Below are 27,658 nucleotides of genomic sequence, written 5' to 3' on the forward strand. Positions count from 1 at the left end.
TGTAATATTGTATAATATATTGTTGTAGCGCCTGCAGCATTATGGTATCCCATTCTTGCTCAATGAACACAAATTACAGAATGACGGCATTCCATTTTGAGAACATTTATTGAAAAGAAAGAAATTGAGATAAATCTGAAGTACAATCCCCAGGGAGAAAGAAATTAAAATAAATACAAAATAAATTACAAAGTACAAAAAAATTCCAAAACGTACAGCCCTGCCAATAAAAAGTACACATAGTTCCTCTTGCCGAGGTGTGGAGCTTCAAATAAAAAAACAGACCTATTTGATATCTGTAATGGAAGAGTTACACACATATTGAGTGTAATAAAAAGTTTTACTAACATTGCATTTTCATTCAGATTGGGTGCCAACTTACATCATTTTTCTTTATTCATTACAAATGAACACATTTCCCTGAGGAAACTAGATCCACATGAGACTTGATACACTCAGTGGCTGACATAATCTAAACGCTATTCGATTGATTGAAATACATGTGAACAAGAGGCCAACGCTAACTGTCAACAGTCGGTATATATTGTACCTGTAAAGCGCATAGAGGTTTCAGCATAAAATCCATTGTTGTGAGATAGCAGTGTTTGGATAAAAGGCAAAACCGTAGTGTAAAAGACACAACCTTTCTGTATCAAAGCACACAATTATGAGCACACAATTATGGCACAGCGGAGACCGAATCATTTTTGCCCTTAGTAGCTATATAGTCACTTTTACAACAGTTGATATCAAGCAGCAATGCACATTCTTCTTGCCAATTACAAGTTCATTTTTTACATGCAAACAATCTTTCGAAAAAGCTACAAAGAAAGTAGAATATACACTTTGGATAAATCAACAGAAAAGCGACACGATTGTCTGTTTAGATGAATTTGTTAAGAGGAGGCGACACGTGTGTATATATACATATACATACATAAATATATGTATACATACAGAGCTCCTAAGTAGATGTGCTGCATTATGTTTTTACCCAACGTAGAAAACATAAAATGATCCAAGTGCCCCAATCACGTCACAATAACTAATGCAAATTGTAAAATAAATGCCCAGGATTCATGCCCAAATAAGCATAATGAAAGCTAATGCAACACAATAACAGAAGTAAAAGCACAAATAAATTCAATTGACAGTACAATCAAACGGTAGACAGAAAACTGATTTTAGCACAGTACCAAAACTCTAGAAAAAGACACAACCAGCCCTTCGATAATCCAAAATCCATTATTGTTATACTAAAACTTTTGATTTTTGTGCACACACTAGTAATGTACATGTCAAATATACAGACAGAATCCAACCGCTAATATTATTATCACTTAAGTCTAATTCTGTGTAGATAAATCCATTTTGAAAGAACTAAACAAAAAACTCAACATTAATGTTTTCAAATTACAAATTGAGATGCAATGAAAAGTCTTTTGGAACAAGAATTGTATTGCATTGTACTGAATTCTGTTCTTTCTGTTTTAGTCTCAATAGGATTCTAGCGATGAAACAAAAACAAATAAAACCCTGGCAGCAAACACAAAATTAGAAGATGCCAATTAAACAGAAGCATAGTAAGTCACTGTTTTTGACAACATATCAGAATTTTTGTTTCATCTATAGTATCTATATATATTTTCTTCTCACGCTGACGATTTACACACAAAATAACAAAATACGATACTTTGTTCATGGAATAAACAACGTGTCCTTGCGGACTATTGTCACACATCAAATTTGAGCTTGCAATAAAAAAAAGACAGTAGGATGAAAACTTGCATGTGCATTTGCAATATAACAAGCAGCTCAATAGACAATGGCTTTTAGGAAGTGCGCAACTTCAGATTTGTTATAACGACATTAGGAAATCTTGTCACGATATGAATTCAATAATTTATAATAGACAAGCTTAATGAAATGTCATATATAGAGCATTTGAAAGTGTAACCTGATGTAAGAGAAATTATTTGCTCAATTTTGTCAGGCAGGAAGAGTAGCAGCAATACCCTTCGAAGGGATTCATAACCACCAAATCAGTCAAATCAAACCCTACAATTCATGAAAGACAGACATATGCGGAAATTGAGAACCAGCTGCAAGCGTGTTGGTGTCTTTGCTTCCAAGTATTACTCCCCACTCAAGCATTCCTTGAGGATCCATCAGTGGTGGCTTTAAAACGTGTGTTTTCTTCTCTTTGCAGCACAGTTGGCTTTAATCCAATCAGTCACAAATGATACTAAAAACACCACAATCCACTCCTCCAGTGTAGATCTCTACCCTGGATTTCCATTGTCAAACTTTTGTTAAGACGGCACAATCCAATAGCCACCTTCAAAGTTTACAGGAGTGAGTGTTTGATACTTAAAGAACTCATTTTTGGGGAGCATCACTTCCAACGTCAAAGAAAAAGCAGTCAACCTAAAACATAGCCCTTAGCTCTCCATGCAGGTAGCCTGCGTTCAGTACATGAATATGTACAAAGTGTGTAAGGTGATCTGTATCCATCATTTGCAGGGTGGATATTTGAATGTGCAGCAGGCGGATGTGATGCACAATGCCTTCATTTACTATCACGCTTGGAATCAGTCTTCCATAGGAAGAAATTGTTTTGTTTTAGAAAATATATTTTAAGTATTGATGACATGAGTTTGTACATGTTGAATGCTTTAACTTGTATTATCTCATGCACGCGGGAAGCTATCCATGCTGACGCCGTTTCTTGTGCAGAATACTCTACAGTAGTAATACAGAGCGGTTAATGTGATGATTCTGTATTCGCAGTAATATTTCGGGTTTTGCAGCCTTCGAGCCTTCATAACGAGACTCTGGGTTACTGGCTTCATGCAAGTCTGGGTAGGTTTTTAGATGGCTAATGGATGCAAAAACATACGATTATAATTCATAAAATAGTCACACTGGTGGCCCATGATAGTACGAAGCACATTACACAGTAGAAAAAACATTATTGAGACGCCTGGTGTCGTAGAAGTGTAGCGTGCTAACATTTAACATGTTAGAACGCTTTGTATGGATTAATATGAAAGTACGACGGAAGTTGTAGAGTATTCAGTCAGTAGTTTCCGAGGTAATCGACAGCGTTAAGCAGTTGGTGGTACTACAGATCAATGGATCAATTGGCATGCCAAAAACATTTAGATGAAATTTAAATTTTTGTTTGTCTATTTTTTATTTTTCTACATATAACGATAAATCGAGAACCTGACAACCAAAATGGAGATCCTGCCAGAGGTCCCAGCTTGTGTTTAAGAGCAGATTAGCAAATCCATTTTCCTCACTGTTGTCTTTAGTCCTTAACTTTGTAGAAGCAGTAATATTGTGCCAAATGTTTAGGTGGTTCATCACTTTGTAGCTTAAATCATCAATCTGATGTATAATGTACTTTATTTTGTGATTAATTTACAAAAAAACAACAACAAAAACTCTCTCATCTCACCTAACTTGCCTACTTATAACGTAAGGTATAGGATGTTCTAAAAAAATATATATGGGATTAATTATTATTGTGGCCGGGGACAGCAGTAGGATCTTCAGAGAGGCCACGTCACGTTATGGCCGATGACTGCAGATTTACAAACACTTCTGTGTCCCGTTAACTTTGGAAAGACATGGATATTTCAAGACTTATCGTTACGTTTCCAAACCTTACAATTGTTTGCGGCCAATCAGTTCATTTATGCATTTACCTGCAATAGAAATTCGGAGGCGTGCAAATATACAACAACTTGGCGGAAATTTGCTCCAAGATTTCCCGTATTGTGCTCAGAAAACTATTTTCATACCGGTCTCAAATAGTTTTTGTTTGTTCATTCCTGTGGGTCTATAGTGGGTTTTAAAGCTTTTCTTTTTGGTTATGAGTCAATACTCTCTAACAAGTGCTTGCCGGGTGGTAATTCTTACTCTTATTTAAATGACTCTCTGTACATTTACATTAGCTTTAGAAGACCACTACATAGTAGCAATGAGAGCCTGCGCCGCTTGCAACAAGTCGGACCTGTGAACCAGTGGGAAGCAACTAAAGTGAGGTTTAGCCTGCTCCGAAATCCAAACGGCATATGATACGATCAGATGATACAGTGTTGGTCAATGAGACCGTTCTCTTCCATCCTCTTTCTTGATCAACCAACTATCTTTTAGATTGTTTCTGAAGAGGTCAAGGTGCATATTGAACTCGGCATATCACCCAAACTCCCAGCCTGGGTAGAATGCTACTGATATTTAAATGGAAAGAACAAGCAAGAGACACCTGAGACTGTGTGAATGGTTGAGCCAGAGAAAAATTGACTTGTTTGGTTCTCTTGTGAAATCTTTAGGTCCAGAGAGGTTGCTGCAAAAACCTTCGGTAATAGAAGCCAGTCTGTGTACATTCACTGAACACGCGTCGTATGCATACACGTCTCCTGTAATCGGAGGGATAGGTTAGATAGTGTGAGCTGCCGTGGGGGGGTGCTAGGACTTGATCATGATCTGATAGGTGGAGCCATTTTCTGGACAGGACTTGGCTTCAGTGGTGGTGGTTGGCTTTGGAGGCCAGTCTGGGTCCACTCGGAGCTCCTGGGCCAGATGCATGTAGCGAGCCTTCGGATTATTCTTGCCCGGGCAGCACAGCCGGGACAGACACTTGTACGCTCGCAGGTCAATGCAGCCCTGAAAATGCCACAACCCCCCAAAAAAAAAACATACGAATGAAAAGAAAATAGTAGCAAGAGGAGGAGATGGGAGGATGGGAGGAGAAGGGAGATGAAACTCTTGAGTCTGAGTCCACTCCCCAAAAACAAGCTCATGGAGTCAAAGCGCAAACAAATGATTCCACAGCAGATCTACACCGATAATAAAAACAAACTTTCTTTGATTTTAAATATAGTGTGCTCGATATGAACCATGACAGCATTGGCTGACAGATACGCAGGCACCAATAGGGAAACTAAGGGTGCAGCAAGAAGAGCTTTGCTCATTCACTCGATCCTCTAAAAGAGATAATAGAAAAAAAGTGATAAACAGACAGACTTCTTCCACATGCAGTTCTCGGTTAGTAGCTACAATAGACCGGTGCCTGCGAAACATTAAGAGGTAGAAGTGGGGACAGAAAGAGGGGAACACCACACAAGAGGAAAATGCGAGGGTGAAAGAAGGTGTCAGATTTTTCCAACCTGTGGTCCCGTCGGGGCAACGGGAGTGATGCCAAAGCTGCTCTGTTTGTCTCGGCTGAACACAAGCTTCCATAAGATGATGTCAAGGATGAAGGTCTATGGAATAGCGCAGTGGGCAGGTGAAAGAAATTACAGAATGGCTCATTTGATTTCTCATAGCCTCAGTATTATTTTTATTTATTCCTTTGCATAGAAGTCTTCAAATGTTTTTGCACAGCCAAAATGTAGTGTTAATCATTACATGTGAGGTTAGATTAAAGTAAACCAGTTAGTAAAAAGAAAGTGCTTGGATATTGGCATTTCAAAATGCTAATCAAAATTCAGAAAGCTTTGATCAAGTGCAAAATATATATATTTATATATTTTGAATTCAATTAAAACAAAAACAGAGCATTGACTGGAATTTAAGGAAATAGCCTCATCTAGGTTTCTGAGTGCATCGCAGCGAGGGCAGTCATTTATAAGGAAGGCAGAGGCGTTGTGATACTGCTGCACTGAGTCTGGCGAGGTACTTACTATCATCCAGTGGTACACAAATACATTATTTTCTTCCATCTATAAACTACAGCACATGCTGTTTTGATAGTTCTCGAAAGCCCAACAAAAGGTAATATTTAAAAAAAAGTTGAATACCAAAAGCTTCTATAAAAGCGGAACAAAGTGTTTCTTACCTCCGCGAATACAGACACAGAAGCATTGACCACGATGATGATGAAGAGTTTTATCTTCCATTCAAACGGGACACAAACAATCTGTATGGAGAGAGAAAGAGAAACTCCAACACTGACCTTCTTTTTTGGAAAGACAGCGTTGTTTTCAGGCTTTATGTGCCTGCAACACTTGACTTAAGCCCATCTAAAATTAAAATGACGGACTATGGCTTCATATTGTATCAAAATATTATTATATAATAGTATGCAGCTCGTCATGACAAAACAAGCTACAGTGCACGACACTTGTGCTGACGTCTTATTACCTCTAGAAACTCATCAATGCCTTTGACAGGGTGGAACATGATGAACAGCAGGAAAACATACAAACTCAATGCGGACAGCATAAAAGGCCCTGGTGAGAGAACATTGAAGCACAACAACACACAAAGAGTTAGAACAGATACGAGTAACGCAATTATTTTAAGACAGCTACATTAGGGAAGCCAGTTTCTTACAATTCTTGTAGCTAGGCTGCCTGAAAGGTTTTCCCTTTGAGAAAACGATAGCAACAACGAGATACTGGAAGGACGAGACGTAGAAGAGGCTGGTGTTCTCGTAGTTTTGGATGTTGTGGTCGTCCACTTCTGTGTCATTGTGTTCGGACACGTTACCGTGTGATGACAAGTTGCAGATACTAGATGGGAGGAGAGTTTAATTCAGGAATCAATGACGTCACATTTTTCAGCGTGTGGTCAAAACACATCTCCCACCATTAAGGTCATTGTAAACTGTTTTTTTCCTGAAATTAAAAAGGCAAAGATAGCTGTGATTAAAAAGACAGATTAAAGTCAAACGTTTGCTTGAATGTTCTATTGGTGTTCTTTCATGATCGTAACGCCAAAGACGGCATTCGTGTACTTTTTTGTCCTATTAGACCTGTTGTATGTTTTATTATGCTTATGGCTGCCATTTCCAATGTCCTCTCTGACATGGTCAGCCAAGTGTTTAACAATCTCGTGTTTGGTGCGATGAGGTTGCTCCAGCCTTGTCCTCTGTAAACTGTCGTAGAAATCTGTACATATGAAATGACTCTCAACCATATCTATTTAACAACACTGTTGCAATGTTATTTTTGTGTAGCTGAGGCAAATGGACAATAATAGCAAGTACGCACTCTGTAAGTGGTGTCCAGACTGTGTACCAGGACTGCTGTCGGACCCAAAGGAATGTAATGGTCTGGAAGCCCAAGCAGATGAGGATCTGGGTCAGCACAGAGAAAAGCAGAGGCCCCGAGATCAGACCTGATGGGGGACGACGGGACACCAGTTCTTTCCAAGCTGGATTCAGACTCACTGAGGAGGTGCGGTGGGAAAAGAAACGAAGATGCAAGAAAATAAGACATTATAGGTGAGGAGAAGAGACCTGAAGTAAACGAGCGAGACAAATCCCCATGATGAAGTTAAATGCATCCCCTTATTCACAATACTTTTCTTATACCTACTGGTGAAAACAATGAGGAGGATGATGGCAATATCGATGAAGAGAAACTGGAAGTCTCCAAGATTACTGAGGATCTAAGAAACAAAACAGCACAGATTACAGTCTGGATTTGTCATTCATTCCTCAGCTCCTATTGTTTGTGGAAGCAGCATTACATACAGAGTAGAGGAGCGTGACACTGATGTACTGGATAATACTGTAGAGTGCCATGAACTTGAACACACAGAAGGAGGTGATGAGAGCAGCACGCCCCTCCCTGTAAGAGCAACAGACCAAGTACGTAATTTAGCTACACAAACACAACAACACAAGCCCTTATCAGCATGAAAAGCATGTGGTGGTTTATTTGTATTTAAGTGGTCAAATTGAACCAATTTGGAAGCCCAAAGCTCAAAAACTTCATATTTCCTCTGCACAAAAACAAACAAATACTCACTTGATGAGGTTGGGGACACAGGAGATGTTGGGGGTCCTAGAGGTGAAGGGAGAGGCTACAGATGCCTCGAGCTCTGACAGAGAGATACCACCATGTGCCCGCTTTAGGGCCTGCGAAAGTTAGAAAAATAAAATACGAGGAAAGTTAGAAATATGATGAACAATCAATCAATCAATGTCTGTGTCAATCTGATATTCTGCTAATTAAGTTATTTTCGAAATGACTGTACATACCCCACAGTCGTTTGCTCCATCTCCGCACATCCCCACAAAGTAGCTGTGAGTAAATGTAGAAGACCAGTGACTCTGTGCTCAATAAATAGTTTTTTTTTCAACATTCTGACCCACATTCAGTTTGAGTAATGCTGATTACTTTATTATAGTTTTTGGGGTAATTATACTTACTCTACACCTTGCAAAGCCTCAATGAGTTGAGTTTTCTGGTCCGGGGCCATTCTGGCAAACACTGTGCCATGTAGCACCAGCTGCAACGCAGAACATCCAATTATTAAAAAACTAAAGATATTGTACCCAAAGAACAGTAGGAGCAACTTTAACATTTCTTTCTTCGTTTAGAGAAAAGGTTGAAGGGATTTCCACTCATAAAAAGGGACCTCATACCTTTTGAAGCATGTCAGGGAAATGCTCGGAGATGATGGCGAACGATTTTCCATTCATAGCAAAGTGGTACAGCTCTTGTGTTTTGGGCTCATCTACGTGACACACGTCATCCACACTGATGTTCACGTCCTGTTAAAGTAAAGGATTACAACCGATCCAGAATTGATCCGATCCAAAGACAATTACTCAGACTGTGTCAATATCAACTTCTTTTAATCATCCAACTGTTGCATTGCACTAGGCTAACAAATGTATTTAATGGTTTGAAAACATTTATTTGACAAACACTGAAAGAACGACCCTGTGCCGACCCAGTATTTTTACGTCAAGGCCAGCAAAGCATTTGTTAAGAGATTAAACCAGATGCTGGTTTTGTACGGGTATTTGTGTTAGCGTCAGCCCAATGGCCTCACCTCCATGCGAGACGCCTTGCTCGGCTTGTCAGCGTGTCTCCAGGTGATCTTGGCAGCTTGTCCGTCATGGGGAGGGAGGGCGTCAGCAATGATCACTGTGTCCCGGGGAGCGATCATTCCACAGTCCCGGGCCACGGAGATGGCTGTCAGCATGTTGTCACCTGGATTGTGATTACAAAACGAATTTATTATGAATCACCAAATTCAGCTTCAACGGGAGATTTTCACAAAATTTTTAAAACTTGTGAAGCAAACTTGGAAAGGCCGACGATTAGGCATGGATTTAGAAAAAACAATAAAGACTACGCTGTTGGATATTGGAGTCAGTTTTTGCCGGTTAGTAGTTATGCTAACTGTGGCAGTAAGAGGTTTATAATGAGCAGATTTGGAGAACGACATAACAGATTGTGTGTCATGTTTGCTGTATGTATTAGTTTGCAAATCTGTGTTTTTGTGTCATCTTCAGCGTTCACGTCATCAGCAGTTTAGTTAATGGTCGTGTGAATGTGTGCATGCTCTCACCAGTAACCATGACTGTGCGGATGCTGGCTCGGTGGAGGTCCTGCAGCACCGCTGGGGTTTCCGCCTTCAGCTTGTTCTGCATGATGATCAGGCCAAGGAAATCCATGTTTGCCTCAATGTGATCCCTAATTCAAGAGAAAATACACAGTACACATCTGTAGTGTAAAGGAACGCAAGTTTCAGTGGGAAGTGGAGAGAAGTTGGATTGAATAGGTTCGATTGAAGGAACTACGAGAGTATCGATAATGAACACAACCCTACCTGTTGATGTTCTGCACTTTGTGCCAGGTGAGTTTGGATTCAAGTCGGCGGTGAGCCAGAGCAATGACCCTGAAACCCTGCTTGGTGTAGCCCTCCAAAACCTCGGCAAAGTTTTCTGGCACTGCAAAGAGACGGCAAGGCATTTTAAGAAATTTGTCAATCTAGAGAGGTAGGCGATCGGACTTCTGTGGAAGGGATGCAATAGAGGCGGACATCCTTATTCAGGACTGGTTGTAAAGCCTTTTCTAGAATGCAGCTGGACATTGTAATTTGGTGGATCTCCACTATCTCAAATTCTCTTGCTTATTGGCCAATAATGCACCCATCGATGGAGCCTGCACCCAAACTAATACTACTTTCAGTGTTATAAAGCACCGTAGCAGTAACTGGAATCAGACGGCTCACCGGTGTCTTTCTTGCAGAGACTAGCCACCACTTCCGGGGCTCCCTTCGTGTAGGCATCCATACGTTTCTCCCCCAGCAGACGCGCCACCACACACATCCTCTGGAGGGCTGAAGAAAAGGGAAACTGGCGCACGATTCCTATCTCATACGCTGACTATATATGCACAGCCACACAGAAAGAGAAAAATATCAGTATTCATTACTTACGTCAAGGAGAAGATGGAAAAAATAAAAAGGAAAACTTCACTGGTAATGCTACAAAATGAACAACTGCAAGATTTCAGGATTAAGAAGATTATCCAGATTTTTTTGATAGGAAAGTCTAAATAAATAATATTAAAATATATCAACTAATCTTAAACTGATTTATATCAACTGGCCAAGATTAGTAAATAAAACGCTACTATTCTAATTAAAATAAAAACGTTTTGTGGTAAATCTTTAATAGTTATGGTTACAGTCTCAATCACATCCTTGTGTTATGAGTTATTCATTTGACAATAAGAGACATAACACATTCAACCAACTCAATAAAAATAAAGGAATCAGACAACTTACTGAGAGCTCATAGAGTTCCTAGAATGAGAAAAAGACAAAGTGGGATGAGTCACAAATAAACTAATAAGTATTAATAATGTAGCTTTTGTTTTACCTCAATGCAACATAAATATACACAACCACAAGAGTATGTTGGTTTTAAAAATAGCCAATAAACGTCAGTGAAGGAATATTAAATGCAAAGCCACAATAAAAATGAAATATGCAACACAAGATTGCTAACATTTTATATCTTTCAATTTTGAGGAATGACTGGGTTGCTCAAAGTACCATGTCCTGCTCCGGTGTCGCGGCAGGCTCTGGGGGCAACAGCTGTTTTGGAGGTCGAACAACAGTGGGCATGATGCGGTTGTGGAGAGATGTTTCCTCCTCAGTGGCCTCCTCTAGGATCTAAGCAGACAAAGGTTTTGAGAAAATAACATTCATAAAAAATGTTGATGCAACCAAACTAAGAAATGTCAAGAATGTGTAGAAATGAATGACTATCTTTTAGATCCCTCGCCTTTTCTCTCACGTGGTTATCCTGCACACAAAATGATTTCTGAGTGCTATTTTCTCCCCATAGTGAGACTAATTACATCCCCACTTTGCTGCTTTGACCAACATTTTGCTTGAGGGTGGATACAGAACAACTCACCCAGCCAATAGCCTCAAACATTTTAAGGTCCAGCGGATCTCCAGACAGCTGGCCTTCTATTTTGGTGAGAGAGTGGCAGGTGGCCATACAAGCCACAAACTGGGACTTGACAAGATTCTCCTTATATGCGTTTTCCTCTGACGGATGGAAACTGAAGAGACAGATGGTGGACGAGGAAAGAAGTTTTACTGATCAAAAGCAATGGAGTACAATGACATGTATGAATTTAAGAACAGTAACACTGCATGATTATTATCATCAGGGATTCTTGCGACCATTATTCTTCTAAACATTATAACCACAGAATCAATAACATCTACTCGCTAAATAGTCATGCACAACACGACAACTAGGATATTGCAGAAAAATGATTTGTCATGAAAAATTTGACACAATCTGAGAACTCACAAAATACACTCTACGAATATTTGCCACCAGATAATCAGGAAGCGTTTGACTCATCAGAGTACAGCTTACCTGCCATTCTCAACCCGCTGGACTCCCCATAAGTCTAATCCATCTTCTGTCAGAGTTCCAGTCTGTAAGCAGAAAGACGTGTTTATCAAGTCGAATGGAATCGAAATCTAATCGCTAAAGTATTCTAGAGGTTCTACAGCTAGTAATGTCAGATCACTGGGTTTGTTTTATTTCAGATGTTTACTTTCTTGTTGGCCTCCATGAAATTGCACTCTTCTTCATCCATCTCTAAAGTAAGTGCGGACTACTTGAAGAGCATAAACAGCAGCAGCAAAACCACTTGTACTCGCCTTGTCAAAGCAGACCAGATTGAGTTGACCGCAGATGTTGATCCTCTGTGGACTGATGCAGAAAATGCCGAGTTGTTTGAGGCGTCGCTGGGCGTACACGATGCCGGCTGTCATGGCGGCTGGCAGCGCAGGCGGCACAGTGATGGTGATGATGTCCAGGGACTCAATGATGATAGTCTTTGCTGGGACCTGGAGCAGGCAGAAAGGAACTAAGTCAGGAAACGTTTCATCTGAGTTTTTCTTAAAACTAGAAGAGATTCTCCATTCACTCTCCCTCATTAGTTGAACAGTTGACTAAAATCGAACCTTGAGAGTCAAATATGTCAGTTTTGAACTGGTAACAGTGATACAGCAAGTCTCTCCTCTGACTGCTCATTTCCGCAGAAAATCCAAATTAATCATCCAAAAGAACTGATCCCGATAACCTGATGCTAACTCCTCAACAACCCTATAATCCTACAACAGCCCTACAATCATACAGTCAGATTTAGAAATTTTGCATTGCCATTTTTAGTTGGGAAAGCTTTTGCAAATCAAGGGAGGGAAAGGATAAAACACCAGTCAATAAGTATCAGACGACAACAAAACACAATTCGCCTAGAGTTTGTTTTAAAGGGATTTCGACAACAAAAAAGGTTCAGTTATAAGCGTCAAACATATTGAGCTGGTCAACAAAGAAAGCTGTGGTTGTATTGGGCAGCTCACAAGTAGGTTAATCAAAAAGAAACCGTCAATGTTCTATGAGACAGAACTAGATCTGAATTCCATACAGACTTAATCATATTTTCTCCCCCTTCACTCCTAAAACTCTGAACCTATGGATCCCGAAATCAGAACATTGGCATTTGTTTAATTCGCTGGTCAATCGCAAGAATACCTTGTTCAAGACGCTGAGGACGATGGAGTAGACAAAGCCAATTCCAGCTACAGCCACCAGACACAGCAGGAAGAGGTAGGCATCACGGTACAGTTTGAAGTCGGTGGGTTTCGGGTAAAGGATAGAGCGCACCAGCTGGCCTTTGGCTGTGCTGAAACCTGAAGGTCAAGAGGTTGTTATTAGAATGTTTTTCAGACAGGCAAAGTCGAATGACGTCATGTCCCTCAGTAAAGCTTAAATATAATGTATAAATGTATAGTGTATAAATATAAAGTATCCCATGGAAATAGGTCACTTTATGTTTTCATACCCACAATTATATAGCAAAGAAATGTAGATCCAGTTAACCTAACACTAGCGTTCTGAACACACACCTGTGCTGACCACCACCGCCTTGACCAGGTCTCCTGTGTAGAAGCGGGTCTGGATGACGTTGGTGCCACAGAAGAGCGTGTGTCTCTTGTGTTCCTCCGTGCTGTAGACACAGTCGGTCGCCTCCCCCGTCTCTCCAGGCAATGGGTTGGGGAGGTTGGTCTTTGTCACAGGAACGCTCTCACCTGATGGGGGTTAGATTGATATGAGTTCTGGCTATTGTGCGATTAAAAAGGAAAAGAAATTTGCGGTTTGGAGTCTCCTGTGCTCGTTTGTGAAGTACATGTACAAATATTGCAAAGGTGGTTCTCATTCTTAAGTTACTTAAATGTCCAGATGTTGCCGCTAACCTGTGAGCATGCTTTCATTGACAATGCAGGTGCCGCTGACCAGCACGGCGTCACATGGCATGATGGTCCCATTGCTGGGGATGACCATAACATCACCGGGCACCAGATCAGTAGACAAAATCTCTTCGATTTCTGCCAGGAAGGGGAGGGGGGTGGGGGTGCATTGGAGGAGCATTAAACACAGTCAGTTGGAGTGCAGTGTGGGTAACAGAATGGAAGACAAAAACCGCCGCGCATGTAGAGTGGTGTAACGTGTGTGAAGGGGCTGTAGCAGTAGCAGAAGGTGCATGTGGAGGTAGGGGAGGAGATATTTTGTGTCCGAGGCCCAGAGTCTTGTGCAGCACATCTCTCATTACACAAGCCTCTCTAGGAACCTGGAAAAAAAGCTTGGGTATCACATGCAGGGAAATGTGCAGGAAATGGACGCATAAATTAAACTGTGTACAGACTTCCAACGCAATATTTCTAAAGGAGGAGGACTGAGCTAAGTTTCGTCCTGTGAGACACCAGCCGTGCCATTTTCGGCATCATCTCTGCAGGCGCAATCACTTGTTTAAAAGGACTTCTGGACACACAAAAGAATGTGCAGTACGCCCGCCATGTCTTCCCCAAAGTCTGCATTTCCCCTCCCCAAAGGACATCTGGATGACAGCCAAAGCAGTGCAACAGTGTAATTGAGTCTGGACACACTCTGAACAAGGACAAATGTCTAACATCAGGTTTGCTTCAGAAAGCGTGCTTTAAAAAGGAACCAAATACAAATCAGACATGCCTTGCACTGTTATTAAAGTTACTCTACGGAGGCTACAGAAAAACACAAATATTAAATATTCAACAAACCATTGTTGGCTCGGCATACAGACACACGGACCGTACTGTGAGTTGCCACCATATCATGAAGCATGATGTATTGCTGGAAAAGAACAAAGAAATATAGATTAGAAAATTTAGACAGCTTCTTGATCCATCTGACACAGGTATGAGTTCGTGAAGCTCACCTTTTTGATGGTGTACAGAGAGGTAGCTATGGATATGACCGACATGAAAAGAATGGCCACAGCGTAATAGTAATACTCATCGGCACTCCAGAGGATCACACTGAAGAGCTGGAAGATGTAGAAGGGGTTTAGGACCTGCAGGGGGAGACAAAGTCAGAACTGTGGCAACTGCAGAGTAGAGCACAAGGAACAGTAATCAACTTGAAGGCATAACTAAGATGCTACCAGGACAATCAGGATGGGGGGAAGGGTCATCTACTTTTTTACAAATGATCAAGTTCACATGCTTTACGACTGTTTGGGATTCAAGGGGATGAGATGCATTGGTTAATGTTACCCTTGTGGTGTGAATTTGTCATTACTGTGTTAGTCTTCAGGGGGCATTAGTGTAGTATTTACTCAAACATATTATGCATACACCCCTGTCGTAGAAATACAGTGAGTAGCTTTGACAACTACTTTTCTTAACAAATATGTGCATAGCTATGTTCTATCTACTATCTGGGAAAGATAAAAGATTATATTGGATCATTTGTGTGGGGTTTAAATATGTTTGCTTTAGCGGGAACTGAAACCATAAGCCAACAAGCCGGTAACTTGTAAAAGATGAGCACATAAGTTGACACGGTGTCATTCATTCGAATGTGATTCAAACTCGGGGTGAAAGAAAAGGATGCCTGTGTTGAATGCAAACTGGGTCCTACCTCTTTGATAAGCAGCTTGAAAACAGAAGGCACTTTCACTGCAATTTCATTCACTCCGAAGAACAGTCTCCTGACAAGAGGTGAAAGAGACATTCATGAGCAAACTCTGAACCAGACGTTCATATCTTAACACGCGCACACATACACATGATGTACACCACAGATACACGGCAACGTACCATTTAAGAAAATTACCAGGTCCTCCTCCTCTCATTCAAATGATTTATACAGTATTAATTATCACTTTAACATCTCTACAGCCACTTCCACTGACACTGACAGATAGTGTAACTCAAACAATGGACACATCTGTATTCTGTAGTTACACAACTGCAGCAAGTGTAACAAATACAACAGAATAATTTGACCAACAGGCGGGAGAAGCCTCCTTCCATCTGGCCTTTACGACGGGTTAGATGTTACCTGTACTTCTGCTGGTTTCTGGTCAGGCCTGAACTGTGCTCTGAGTGGAGGGTGGAGCAGCTGACTTGTAGATCACCCAGGCCGCTGAAGGGGAAATATTGGTTAAGACCAAGGACAGAGTTTTGTAATGTTGGAAAAGTTCTGCTTAACTTGGACATTTACTACAGCTTGTTTTTAATATTTTTCTTCACAGCTATTTGTTTGCCAAGTTTTCTGCAGCAAAAGTGCTTCCAGGATGCAACCAAAAACAGCCTGTAAAATGTCTGTAGATAATCAAAGATTTCTTACTTTAAAACCTCAAAGTTCTGCACACCGTCAATCCAATAATACTTTGTGCTATGGAAGGTAAAATAGCGAATCTGAAGGAAATACAATAGGGGAGGGGCAGATGAGACTTATGTCAACATTACTTACATACTGCAAATATACAATTGCAATAAGGTCACTTTGAATTATTGAACAAATGGAGCACATTGTATTTGTCTGGATACGGCATTATGAATATTACCTGTGTGGGCTGGTAGTCACCAAAGTCTCCGCCATCGGAGGGGTCGAGGTTATGTCCGTTGGCCAGATGGGGGGAGGAGAAGGGGCGGGAGGGGGAGGAGAAGGGGCGGGAGGGAGAGGAGGGGGAGGGGGAGGTGGTCCGGGTCTCCAGGCTGTGGAAGGGGTTGCTCCCCGGGGCCAGCATCACTCGTACCCTGGCAAGGAACCAGCGTCGGAACTCATCCTAGACGGAAAAACACACAAAGCTGCAGTTCTGGAAAGGAGTATTTCATCCATGAAATTAAGATTTCTATATCAACTAGTCAGTCACACTGAATTCTTAACAAAAACTCGATGCGAAGAAGGATGCAAGTGGAAAGTTCTAAGCATACGATGGCATAATGAGACTTTGATTATACGCAGCAAGTAGCGAGTGTCAGTCGGGCAAACAATTGCTTCTAAAAAAAACATTGGAACGTTGCATGGATCATCCAAGTAGTAGTTGCCCCCCATTGACTCAGTGATTCATTATTGCAGGGTCACTTGCGACTTACTGTGGAGCGCAGCAATACCACTTTGGCATCACGGGCTGTGGTACGGGTGCAGGTGGATTTGACGCACCACTCCGGCATCCAGTAGAGCAGCAGGAGGAGGAAGCCCCCCGTGCACAGCACCCCGAGGCCCACGAGGGCCACCCGCCAACGACACAGACGGTAGCCCTGCAGCTCCTAGAGGGCGGGAGCAGAAAAGGGGACGCAGTCTTATAAAAGGGCAAAAAGCAAAAATGCACACATCGGCCCTGACGTTAAATTCAATAAAAGAATCGCACCATCTCTTCCTCTTCCCCTTTGTTGAGGACCTTCAGGTCTTCCTTCTCCATGATGCAGAACAGTTTGCCAAGCTCCTCCTTTCTTCACTGCAAAACACAACCGGAAAAAATGTCAGCGTGAAAAAAACATTTCAGCTGCACAACAGCAAATCAAAACCGTGACGAGACACCAGAGGATCACGAGCGATCGGATTCCAAAATTGCTGTTTGTCACCACATATTAGGCACATCTTAGCTTAGCTTCCTGAGTTGTAGAAGGATCCTGGGGAAAAACCAAGATCATCACTAGATTTTATGCAGTTAACTCTGCATTCCTTTTGTTGCAAAACCATGCAAACACAAACAAATAACTTTATAGTTGAGAGGTTTATGAAAGGCTTAGAGAACAAAACGCTGCAACCAATTACTATTTAATCTGGTGTCAAAATCCAATGGTACATTGATGGGGGAAAGGAGTAACTTTGCTTTGCTTGCTTGTAGGGGTGTAACGATTCATTCCCTGAATCGATTAATCAATTTATATTCCTGCGATCCAACTGAACTCCGCAAATCGGAATTTCGGACGACATATATCGATTACAAATCGATTTGAAATGGTACATAATCAATTGTATCGATACTTGGAAACTGCACATTGGATTCAAGTACAAAAACGGTATGGATGAGTGTTTGTTTGTTTTTTAGCACTTTAGACACGGAGGTGTGCTAAATAAGTCGGCCGCTGTTTGTAGAATATGTAGAAGCCAAATAAAAACCACGGAAACACGACGAATCTTTCCGGCCATCTACTAAGGCGCCGTGGGATTAAACAACGCCGACAGTCAGGACCGCTGGCAGCGTCACCGCTGCAGCAGCAGCAGGTAACTCCAGCTCTGCAGACACCTCAGGCCTCGCCAGCACCAAACTCAACATCACAGTAACAATTGCCAAACAAGTTTAGCTGTAAAGACATGCAACCCCACAATGTGGTTGAAAATCCGGGGTTCTGTGAATTGATCCAAACATTGTGTAATTATTGTGTAATGTTTACATTGAAAATGGCACTTGATTCACATAAAAGGTTAATACATTTGCCATTAATTGTTGTTTGCTTGTTTATAATTTCCATAATTAATTTAAACCTGATTTCCTTACAAGAAACAACAGGGATCCTGGAAACTTTGCCTGCACTGTAAAGTTACTGAATCGATTTTAAGTCACTGAATCAAATCGATCGAATCGTTCTAAATTAACCTATTCTACGGATAAAATTTAAAAAACATCTTTGTGCGGTACAGTTCCGTGCAAAATCACTACGTAATCATTTGAATGAGTCTTTCGAACAAAGGTGGATAATCATCCTCTAACGTGTTACTGCGGGCTAATATTAAATATATTTACAGCACGAGAAGATATTACCATCCGAGGTACAAAGTGCACGACAGCTATTGGAGGTCAGTAGTTGATTTGACACATATAGGACTCAGGCAGGCAGGCGCACACACACACACACACACACACACACACAAACACACTTCACTAGAAGAACGCAAAGCACTCAAGACAGCTGCTTTACCTCAGATCCCCCTCTCTCTGGAGAGGACCATCACAACCACACACAGACCACCTGAGTAATATAGGCGTGTTACTCAATACCAAGTTTGAACCCATTCCCTCCGCTCAGCTGCCAAGGAGGACGCCTTGGACAACAACATTAAGATCAAAAGATGAACAGGCTTTTGAAAGGAAGCCGACCGATTGTCTCCAGTGGGCTGGTTTGACATTTTGCTGATTTTAGTTGTTAGTAGTTACAGAGAGAAACTGATTAAGTAGCACAAGAGGCGAGAGGGGTTAATTAGGCTACGGGCTTGAAGGCCGTGAACTGGGAATCAATTAGTTAATCGGGGACACTGTGGATTTCACGACGGTTTTAGCTTCCAGCAGCCCTGATTTTGATTGGCATCAGATTATCGCTGAGAAGAATTTTTATTTTTGTCTGGTGACATCTCCTCCAGGTCTCTACAGTGCAAGCATTTTCCTCGCATTCCCCAGAAAAGAATTTGAATGTGCAAATATGAAACCAGGGAGAATGACTCAGACTGCTTGTGAATTGGAGCCAGTTCTCAAGACGTTTTCGGGGGGAATTTTAAGATTGTTTTTGGCCCTTGAAGAAGTGAGCGAGAGTAGCAGTGCAGAAAATAGGTGATAACTTTACGGTGGCACATGCAGTCTCTCTTCCTTGCCTGCCTCTTCTCCGCTGTGTTTGACCGAGGGCGAGGCTCGACTCACACACACACACACACACACACACACACACACACACACACACACACACACACACACACACACACACACACACACACACACACACACACACACACACACACACACACACACACACACACACACACACACGGGAGATCATGAACACAGTCAAGTGGCAAATTCCACTCAAACTGACAAGAACTGCTGCCTTGTTGCTGTAAGTGTAATACAACCCTGTGTGTAAAATCCAACGAGAACAATTTATCAAAACAACTGTTGAATAAGCCTTAAGTTGCAAGTATTGTGTTCTACTGTTTATGCTGAAAAGTCGGCTCCACTCCCAACCTGCAGTGCTCGTCAGGCAGTGAGTCAATATTTGCAGGGTGAGGATGACAGAAGAGGAATGTGCCACAGTTTTTAGATTCTCTCCAACTTCACTGTATTGTCAGGAATACGACTCTTTGCAAGGGTAGCATATTATTTAAACTGTGGCTACCAGCTGCAAAGATTCATATGATTCAAAACATGAAATATGTAAACAAAAACGTCACATGCTCCTTCCCATGCCCTGTTCTTGTTCAACTTGTCTCTCGGCTGGATCCGAACTTCCAACTGAGGACATATCCAACTCTGTGTCTGCTAGAACGCTGTGCCTTCACAGGCATTGTGTGCATTTGACCTAAGGTTAATACGTGGGCTTGATCTATGGTTAATCTGGACAGGAAATCAAGAAAGTGATACACCGGCTCCTCGAACGCAACGCTTTAGGAGATGGTGTTGGTATTGGTTGTGGAATGAAGAATATAGGTACACACACACACACACACACACACACACACACACACACACACACACACACACACACACTGAACAAAACGACAAATACTTTGAGTGACAAACAGGGAAAGTTTATACACCATCCCTGAGGAGCCTTGGCATGGTGCATGGGGGACACCGCTACTACAGTGCACACCTGCGACCCCCACCACCCCGTTGCTGTGCCCTCCCCCCACCCCCCGACTATCTGATTTTATCTGGCAGCTGCACCCGGCTGGACTATTCCTCTGGCATACAGCGGGATATTTTTCTTTGGACCAAGCCCTTCCTTGTGCTTTACAATAGCAGCCTCCTGGCCGGCGCTGGGCAGAGGGCGCAGTGCAACAAGAACAATCCCTGCCCCAACGCTGCTATGACTGGAAATACCAGGACCAGTTCATCATGCAAACAGTTTTTCTTTTTTTCCAAAGATTGTTATTTGTGAGCCAGGAAAGCCAACTCATGAAAATGGCACCCAAAAATGAGGTAAAAGTATCAAGCTTATGTGGGTACTGATGTAACGGTTGTGAACCTTGGATGGCTGCCAGGCCCGGTGTTCAGCACTGCCTCTGCCGGTCAGTGAGGATGAAATCGGAAGAGTGTTACATAGTCAAGTATGTAGCAATCATTTTTTCAACAAGAACAGAAAACACACTTCTCAGAAGCAACACATATTAACCCAGACAAAGGAATGGCTGCCAATATGTTACATGTTAACTCCCCCGGAGAGAAGTTCAGTTAAACTTTCATTCGAGGGAACTGTCACAAAGCCAAAGAGGTGTCATTTGCATACAAAATAAGTATGTATGAAATAAAAATACCCCCTAAAGTAAGAAATCCTAGGTTCTCGTCGGGGTCAGTTCACGAATGACCCGCCGGGTCGCGTTGGATCTGTTCCACACGCCAATTCAAACAATGCGCGCAATTCATTTTATAGGGTTCATTCACAATTGCGCCAACGGCATTAAACGGATAAACGGTGTGCCGATGGTTCGTGTGACTCCTACCTCGCGAGCCAGGGACACGACACCCCCGGCAGTCCTCCTCCCCACAGTTAGTTTGCTCTCTCACCACACCAACCTGGAACCCTGGGAGAAAAACAAACACCAATTAGAGAGGCGCACTCGGGTTTCAAATTAACACAGCCGACAATTGGCTAATCTCCTCCCCGTCGTTTTCACCTCAACTCTCATTTTAACAGACGTCTGCACAGGCTCTGTGCAAAGATGCACCTCGGACTCGCCTCACCGGAGGGAACCGCAAATGTTTATTTCAATAGTCTCAGTAAAGATGTTTTACTGTACAAGTGTAAACAAGGTTGAAGTCCAATAAAAGGGCCTGGGAGCAGCGCTGGGGGGGGGGGGGGGGGGGGAATGGTGCAGTCGGCTCTGTGAGCAGTTAGCGGTTAGCTGATAACCACAAACAAGAAAAACAGTTTTAGACACGTATTTTCTATGGTTTATTACAACTTTTTGCACTCAGCAATGTTGTCACCTGCGCCCGCTCACAAAATCACTCACACGCAAGATTCTCCACGCAGAGACTGAAAATGAAAGATACAACGAGCATTATAAACACAGCTTTCCAAAACCTTTCGTTATTTTTCACAAAATCGACAGTGATGAAAAACAGGGATGAGAGGCTTTCACAAAACAGTAACATATCACCAGAACGGAAAGGCAAGCGCAGTTAATGTGTGTTGCGCTGCCGCAGAAGAGTAACTAGGTTATGTGAAAGCACTTGTCAAGGTCTTCAGCCGTGCACACTGGAGAGCACATACTAATCACGAGTGCACTTATCCAGTCCTGGACTTTTCGGATCAAGAACTGAACTTTATTACTTTATTCGGTTATTGTTTCTGCAGTTAAAAATGTTGTCAAAACAATGACCAGTGCACAGTAAAGAACACGTTTCCACAGAATATTGTGGACTACCTGACCAGACTGTGTGAGGTGAGTGCGAGGGAGAGGTTGTGCCATCCTCTATGAATCATGTCTACTCCTTGTCATTCCCACCTATGTCGTTACTAATCCCATCCCGCTCAGACATTGTTCATTTGATGCTTCATTCCCAGCAATTACCTCCCACAGTGACCAGAGAACATAGGTGTTATTAAGCAATGCATGCAGAGAGCTGCTAATCATGATGCTCAGGTGGATGCAGTATTTGGACAAACTGTTTTCTGACTCCCATCTACGCACGAGGCTTGGGGCTCCTGTCACAATGACACAATGTGATCAATATGAGGGCGAGGAGAAAAACACAACAGACGACCCTTGTAGGGCCTCTAAGAGTCAGCATGACTTCAGAGTTATTTATAGATTTCTCAAGCCCTGCCTACAGCCACATTGTTGTCTCTCATTTGATCACATGCTATTGTGTTAATAAGAAATGCGGGCTTGGGAAAATAAAACACAAGGCAGCTGTTGATCTTTCTTCTAACTACAATACAAGACTAAACATGACGGTCATCGGTGTTAGTGAGTTTAGTAATCAACCACTTGACTTTAAACCGACAATAACAATTCAGAAAATGTCAAATATATAAAAGTAAGCTGAGCAAAATTGTGAGGAACAGGTTACTGGTGCACCTTAAAAAGGTCAGTCCCACCTGACTGAGCCTGAGAGTAACTTTAGGTCTAACATGGATGGGACACGGAGCTACGATGTTCAACGGTCACAGCAGGCGACGCTGAAAAAAAACATTTTTTATTTATTAAAAGCATTTTTTTAACAGTCCTTTACCGACGATATTTTCAATAATGGCGGCATTTTAACAGTCAGCCGCGTACAGTTAAAACACGTCTCGGCTCTCTCACGCTCTCTCTCTCGGCTGAGCATTCGTGGTGTTAGGAAGACACACGGCTGGCAACCTCAAAGCTGAGCTAACCTACTGGGCAAGTGGCGGCTCGTCGCCGCGGCGATGCACGCTACTTCTTGGCAGCTATCGTTAACTTTGCCGTGCGGGTGAATGGGGGGCGGCGGACACACTGCAGCTGGCGAGATAGAAAAGAAGTTTAACCGGTTCATCATTGCAGGTAGGTAACCTCGTCGGTTAATGATTGTGTGTCTGCTGCCGGTGAGACTTTTCTTTTTCATTTCAGCCATTTCTTTTGGAATTTCTTCCAGCAGCACGTGCACAAAAGCACAACAGGGGTGGAAACGTGAGCGGCTATTTGAATACCAAACCAGATCTTGTTCTATGATCAAGCATATCGATCGCCTGTATGAGGTAATCGTCTCTTATTAATGATTAAACTATTTGACTGTACTGTGAGCTGTCTGGTGAGCTTACTATCAGGATTACATTCGTTATCGAAAACGGACCTTAGACGATGACTGAACAACGACGGGAACGGAGCTACAGCTGAAATCTTATTTGGTGTCTAATCTGAGGATTTCATCAATTAATCAGTAAATCATTTGGTTCATGAATTTGAATAAAACATTCCAAAAAATGCTCAGCAAGTTTTTTGTTTTTAAATTGTCTGAACGGTTGACGGGCAAAATATATTTAGTTCATTGTGTACGAGACAAGAAGAGGCATCGAATTCATGCATTTGAGAAGCTGACTCCAGAATATATTTAAAGATGCCACTTCAAAAATGACTGATTATTAATTCATTTAGTCACTGACTGAAGTTTTAAAGAGCTAACTGGATCAATGTATGTCAACCTGAAACGCTCTATATCGTAATTTTCTAAATATAAATCAGAACAAAGTTCATTTTGGGGTGAGACAGAGAGTAGCGTCTCAAAAACATGAACATGGGCAAACGTATACAAATAAATCAATCCAGGACAGCGCACACTAGACATTTTCTCCTTTCCCTGTCTGTCCTGTGCTTCCAAACACAGACAGAAAGGAAAGCGCAAACAATGACCAATGACCTAATGACAGAGGTCTATAATTCATGGAAGCATTCGGAGGGAAAAGGGTTTTGTTGCCGTCGCGCTCTGCACTCAATGTGCTTTCTTTATCACTTCCCCTCCTTCGAATGGGGCATTACAGCCAAGCTTTGTTCCCCCGTCAAGGGCCAATCAAGCTGTTTATCACTGTGACCGTTGGCCTTACTAAAAAAAAAAATCTATGACTGTCTGCATTCCCCCTGCTGTGTGAACAGTCCACCACCACTGATGACTTAATTAATTGGACAATTTCCTCTGAACCACTCGCCAGAAGGAGAAAACATGAGTATTCATAACATCTTATTTTACTCAAATGCAAACAGCCGACGTAGTAGTGCAACAAGTGCACAGTCACATCCTAGTTTAATAGTTAGTAGTGGGTTAGTTTTAAAATTAACGGTTTATTGCTTGTTGAACTTCCATATCAGCTCGTAAAACAGATGGAGTAAACGATCAGTCCCGCGTCAGCCTCAGATGAAACTTTGACTGTGTGTTTTTAGACATTCCAGGCTTCAATAAAGAAAAAGAAGATCCTGTATGAGAGCTACACTGCTATGAAAAAACATGGACAGAAAGAGCTGGGAAAAGAAAAAGGATCGCACAGATCAAAAGTGTGTATGAATTTTAAGTCGGGCCACATGCTCTTGGATTAACAGGGGCATTGCAGAACAGTTTTATGAAAAAGTGTGTGGAACAATGTGCAAGAGATTAAAACACGTTTCACTTCATTGAGCAGCTTACATAATTTCGCTTGGTGAGAAATAATTCTATCTGGATGTAACAAATTATTGAATTAGTTTCCTTCATTCATGGGCAAAATGTCATCTCTTAATTGGGGCAAACCAATGTGAAAGAAGTAAATCAGATGAGGTTCATTACAATCTTAAATATGACAAATGACATCCTCACTGTCTCAAATGCATTCCTATTACTAGAATATATTTAAGTTGCCATCTAAACCTTCACACAATTGCGATGCAGTCACAAAGGGGGTACAGCACAGGGATGTCAAGCTGCAAGTTAATAGCAGAGCAATGGTTATTTCAGTTATTTTCAAAATATTGCCTGTTTTTGTTATTCATGCGTTTGAGCTTCATTTGTTTGCACAGCGGTCCATTTTGCAGGAGGAGCTTTACCTGCACAACATGTCATACAGTTCCCCGACTGCAAAGTGATTCACCGTCAGTCTCAGGATGCAACAAGCGGGTTTCTTTGTTGCGGTTGTGATGACAGACGGATTAGTGGTGCCAACTGTGGGTTTGTCACCTCTTTTTTTTCCTCTTTTTTCAACGGCTTACTCGGGTCTGAGAAAAGACTGACGAAATGGCTGATGAGCTGCTTCACGACTGTGGTCCTCACGAGTAACATTTTATGGAGGGAGTTACCAAGAGCTCTTGGCTAAAGCCTTGTGTCACTGAACCACGCGTGACACACCACAACATCTCCTGATGGTCCGCTACACGTCTCCCAGCGCCACCTGACAACCGACGGCTGACATCCTCCGGGATTCGGTCTAGGCGTCCTTGTGAGAGGACAGCCGGCAAATTTGTAAGGGATTAAAAGATCAAATATTTGGGGGCAACGCCATATAAGCCCCAAATTTTCTAAAATCAATTCCAAAATAAACGAGTACACGGGTTAGTAGAGTCCTCCCGGTTTATATCATGAATCAGATCAGAAAGGCACTTTCATTCAGCTATGCCCAATACATTCATCCAATTGCACAGCTCTGTTCTTGCGATTACCCTGTTGAATCTCACAGTTGTTTTCATTTTCACGTGTTTCAGCTCACTCGCAGTGGTTTGTCCCGTTGTTGGAATGCAAAATGCTAAACCGGCACAAGAAGGATCTTTTTCTCAGTCACACTGCGGTTGCGCTGACGGACATTTAGCAGGATGTTTCTCATCTCTGCTCTCAATAAACGCTGGCAGGCCGTCCATCACACGGTGCCGTCTCAGGTCACATGTGAATCGTTTTGACGCATTGGCTCACAGACCTGAAGGAAATGGAAGACTAACTAAACTAAACCACCTCAAAATGTTCAGCTTGAAAAGCTCTGTCACAGAAAGGAAAAGAATTTGAAGGTGAAAAGGGAAAGTTCCACTTCCTGATTGCAGAAATCTGGATTTTCATGATGGAATTGTGTAAAATGAGAGGTCGTCGTGGCGCAGGGGTTAGAGAAGGTGTGCTGGGAAGCACAAGGTTGGTGGTTCAATTCCAAGCTGCCCCATGTTCCATGTCGCAGTGTCCCTGAGCAAGACACCTAACCCCTAATTGCTCCCCAGGCAAAATGTGAAAAAGCCATGGGTTTAAAGTGTAATGTAAGTCGCTTTGGATAAAAGCGTCTGCTAAATGACCTGTAATGTAATGTAATGTAATGTAAAAAGTTTTACACTCGTTTTTTGTTTAAAAGAAAATAAAGCATCCCCCCCAAAACGATGGTATAAAAGTTTTACAATTAAGATCCCGTATCTTGCCCTAGTCATCATTTCTAAACTATTCATACAACTAAGCCAAAGCACAAAGCACAGACATGTGCGAATAAACTTGACCTGGATGAGGATATTGTTAAATTGATCAGCGTTGTCTATTTAAGGCCCAATCTCTTTCTGATCTGGCATGTCATCAATACACTTGTGAGTTTTGGCTGATAAACACAACACCGTTTTCACTTCAATGTCCTGTCAAGAGAATGTCCAGCTATATACGAGTTAACAACAAAACATCAACAATGATGTAATATGCCAACAGTAACACATGGACATCATCCATATAGGCATCGTTTCGTTGAAGGCATTTCAAATGATTTGCGTGACTAGTACACAAGACCAGGTGTTGAATATAGGCAAAGCATACATACACATTTATGAATACCCTCTATTGTGATGATGACGTTACTACTACTATAATTGGAGTACCTCACACATAATTCAGCCTTAAGCCAATTAGGGACTAAGGACAACTCGACTGTTCCAGGTCCACGTTGCAGCAGAATCCACGTTAGGGTTTTATCCGGATTACGCTCCCTGGCTATAAATACCTAGTTTGTGACAACGAGCCATGCCGGCGAGCCTCAGGAAGTGCTTCTTGCATGTTGGCTAGCCCGCTAACATTAGCCACGATCCATTGTTAGCCCGCTACCCGGTGACTACCGTAGCGGCAACGTGCGCGTGTCCTCCGGTGCCGAACCTCGCTTTCGGTTTCAGAAACCGTCGGAGTGAGAAAAAAAACACCAGCAACAACAGCCCGGACCGGTTTTACTCCGACACCTATCGTCTAGCTACCGTTAGCTTCGTGCCACGGACACATGGGGTGAGGATGACAGCGGGTACGGTAAAAAAAAACAAAAAAAAACACACTCACCCAGAACCACCTGGACACTCTGAAGATCAGCTCCGAGTCATAGTGAGACGGGGGGGGGGCTGTTATCTGAAGGAAAACGTCGTTGAAGAGGAAAGGCGACTGATGTCGGGAGGGAGAATGTTGTCGCAGCGGAGAGGCTGTGTGGCCGGGTCGCGCTGTGTTGACAGCTCGGAGGGACGGACGGGAGTTCCACACGGCGGTAGTGAACTGGCCCGAACTGGCTGTCTGGCGGCCGGAAGTGACACGTGGTGACGTCACGGGCGGGGAGGGGAGGACTACACAAGGTGAAGAGCGCGCCAATCACCCCGACGTAACCTGACTAAACGAAGCGGAGGTTC

The 27,658-nt window shown here is 42.4% G+C and overlaps 1 protein-coding gene across 3 annotated transcripts; it reads right to left on the bottom strand.

The window, feature by feature from the left end:
- Positions 1-89: 89 nt before the first annotated feature.
- On the bottom strand, positions 90-27,565 carry atp13a3 (ATPase 13A3). 3 transcript variants are annotated; one of them, XM_078108310.1, is made up of 34 exons: positions 27,321-27,565; positions 21,056-21,136; positions 16,989-17,075; positions 16,714-16,887; positions 16,182-16,403; positions 15,962-16,032; positions 15,674-15,757; positions 15,251-15,320; positions 14,547-14,681; positions 14,389-14,461; positions 13,549-13,680; positions 13,201-13,383; positions 12,827-12,984; positions 11,950-12,138; positions 11,660-11,721; positions 11,183-11,333; positions 10,816-10,935; positions 10,546-10,563; positions 9,988-10,141; positions 9,583-9,703; positions 9,322-9,446; positions 8,800-8,960; positions 8,387-8,515; positions 8,171-8,250; positions 8,000-8,042; positions 7,767-7,876; positions 7,490-7,586; positions 7,332-7,404; positions 7,005-7,182; positions 6,346-6,524; positions 6,154-6,242; positions 5,849-5,929; positions 5,178-5,273; positions 90-4,674 (listed from the first exon to the last, which is right to left on the bottom strand). In XM_078108310.1, exons 3-34 carry the CDS (start codon positions 17,037-17,039, stop codon positions 4,477-4,479), a joined length of 3,807 nt encoding a protein of 1,268 aa, XP_077964436.1. In that variant the 5' UTR covers positions 17,040-17,075; positions 21,056-21,136; positions 27,321-27,565; the 3' UTR covers positions 90-4,476. The 3 variants fall into 3 exon arrangements, with proteins under 3 accessions (XP_077964436.1, XP_077964437.1, XP_077964438.1); XM_078108311.1 differs by lacking the exon at positions 27,321-27,565 and adding an exon at positions 21,230-21,249; XM_078108312.1 differs by lacking the exon at positions 5,178-5,273.
- Positions 27,566-27,658: the final 93 nt, after the last annotated feature.

This window comes from Gasterosteus aculeatus, chromosome 8 (genome assembly GCF_964276395.1).
Source record: "Gasterosteus aculeatus chromosome 8, fGasAcu3.hap1.1, whole genome shotgun sequence".
Lineage (NCBI taxonomy): Eukaryota > Metazoa > Chordata > Actinopteri > Perciformes > Gasterosteidae > Gasterosteus > Gasterosteus aculeatus.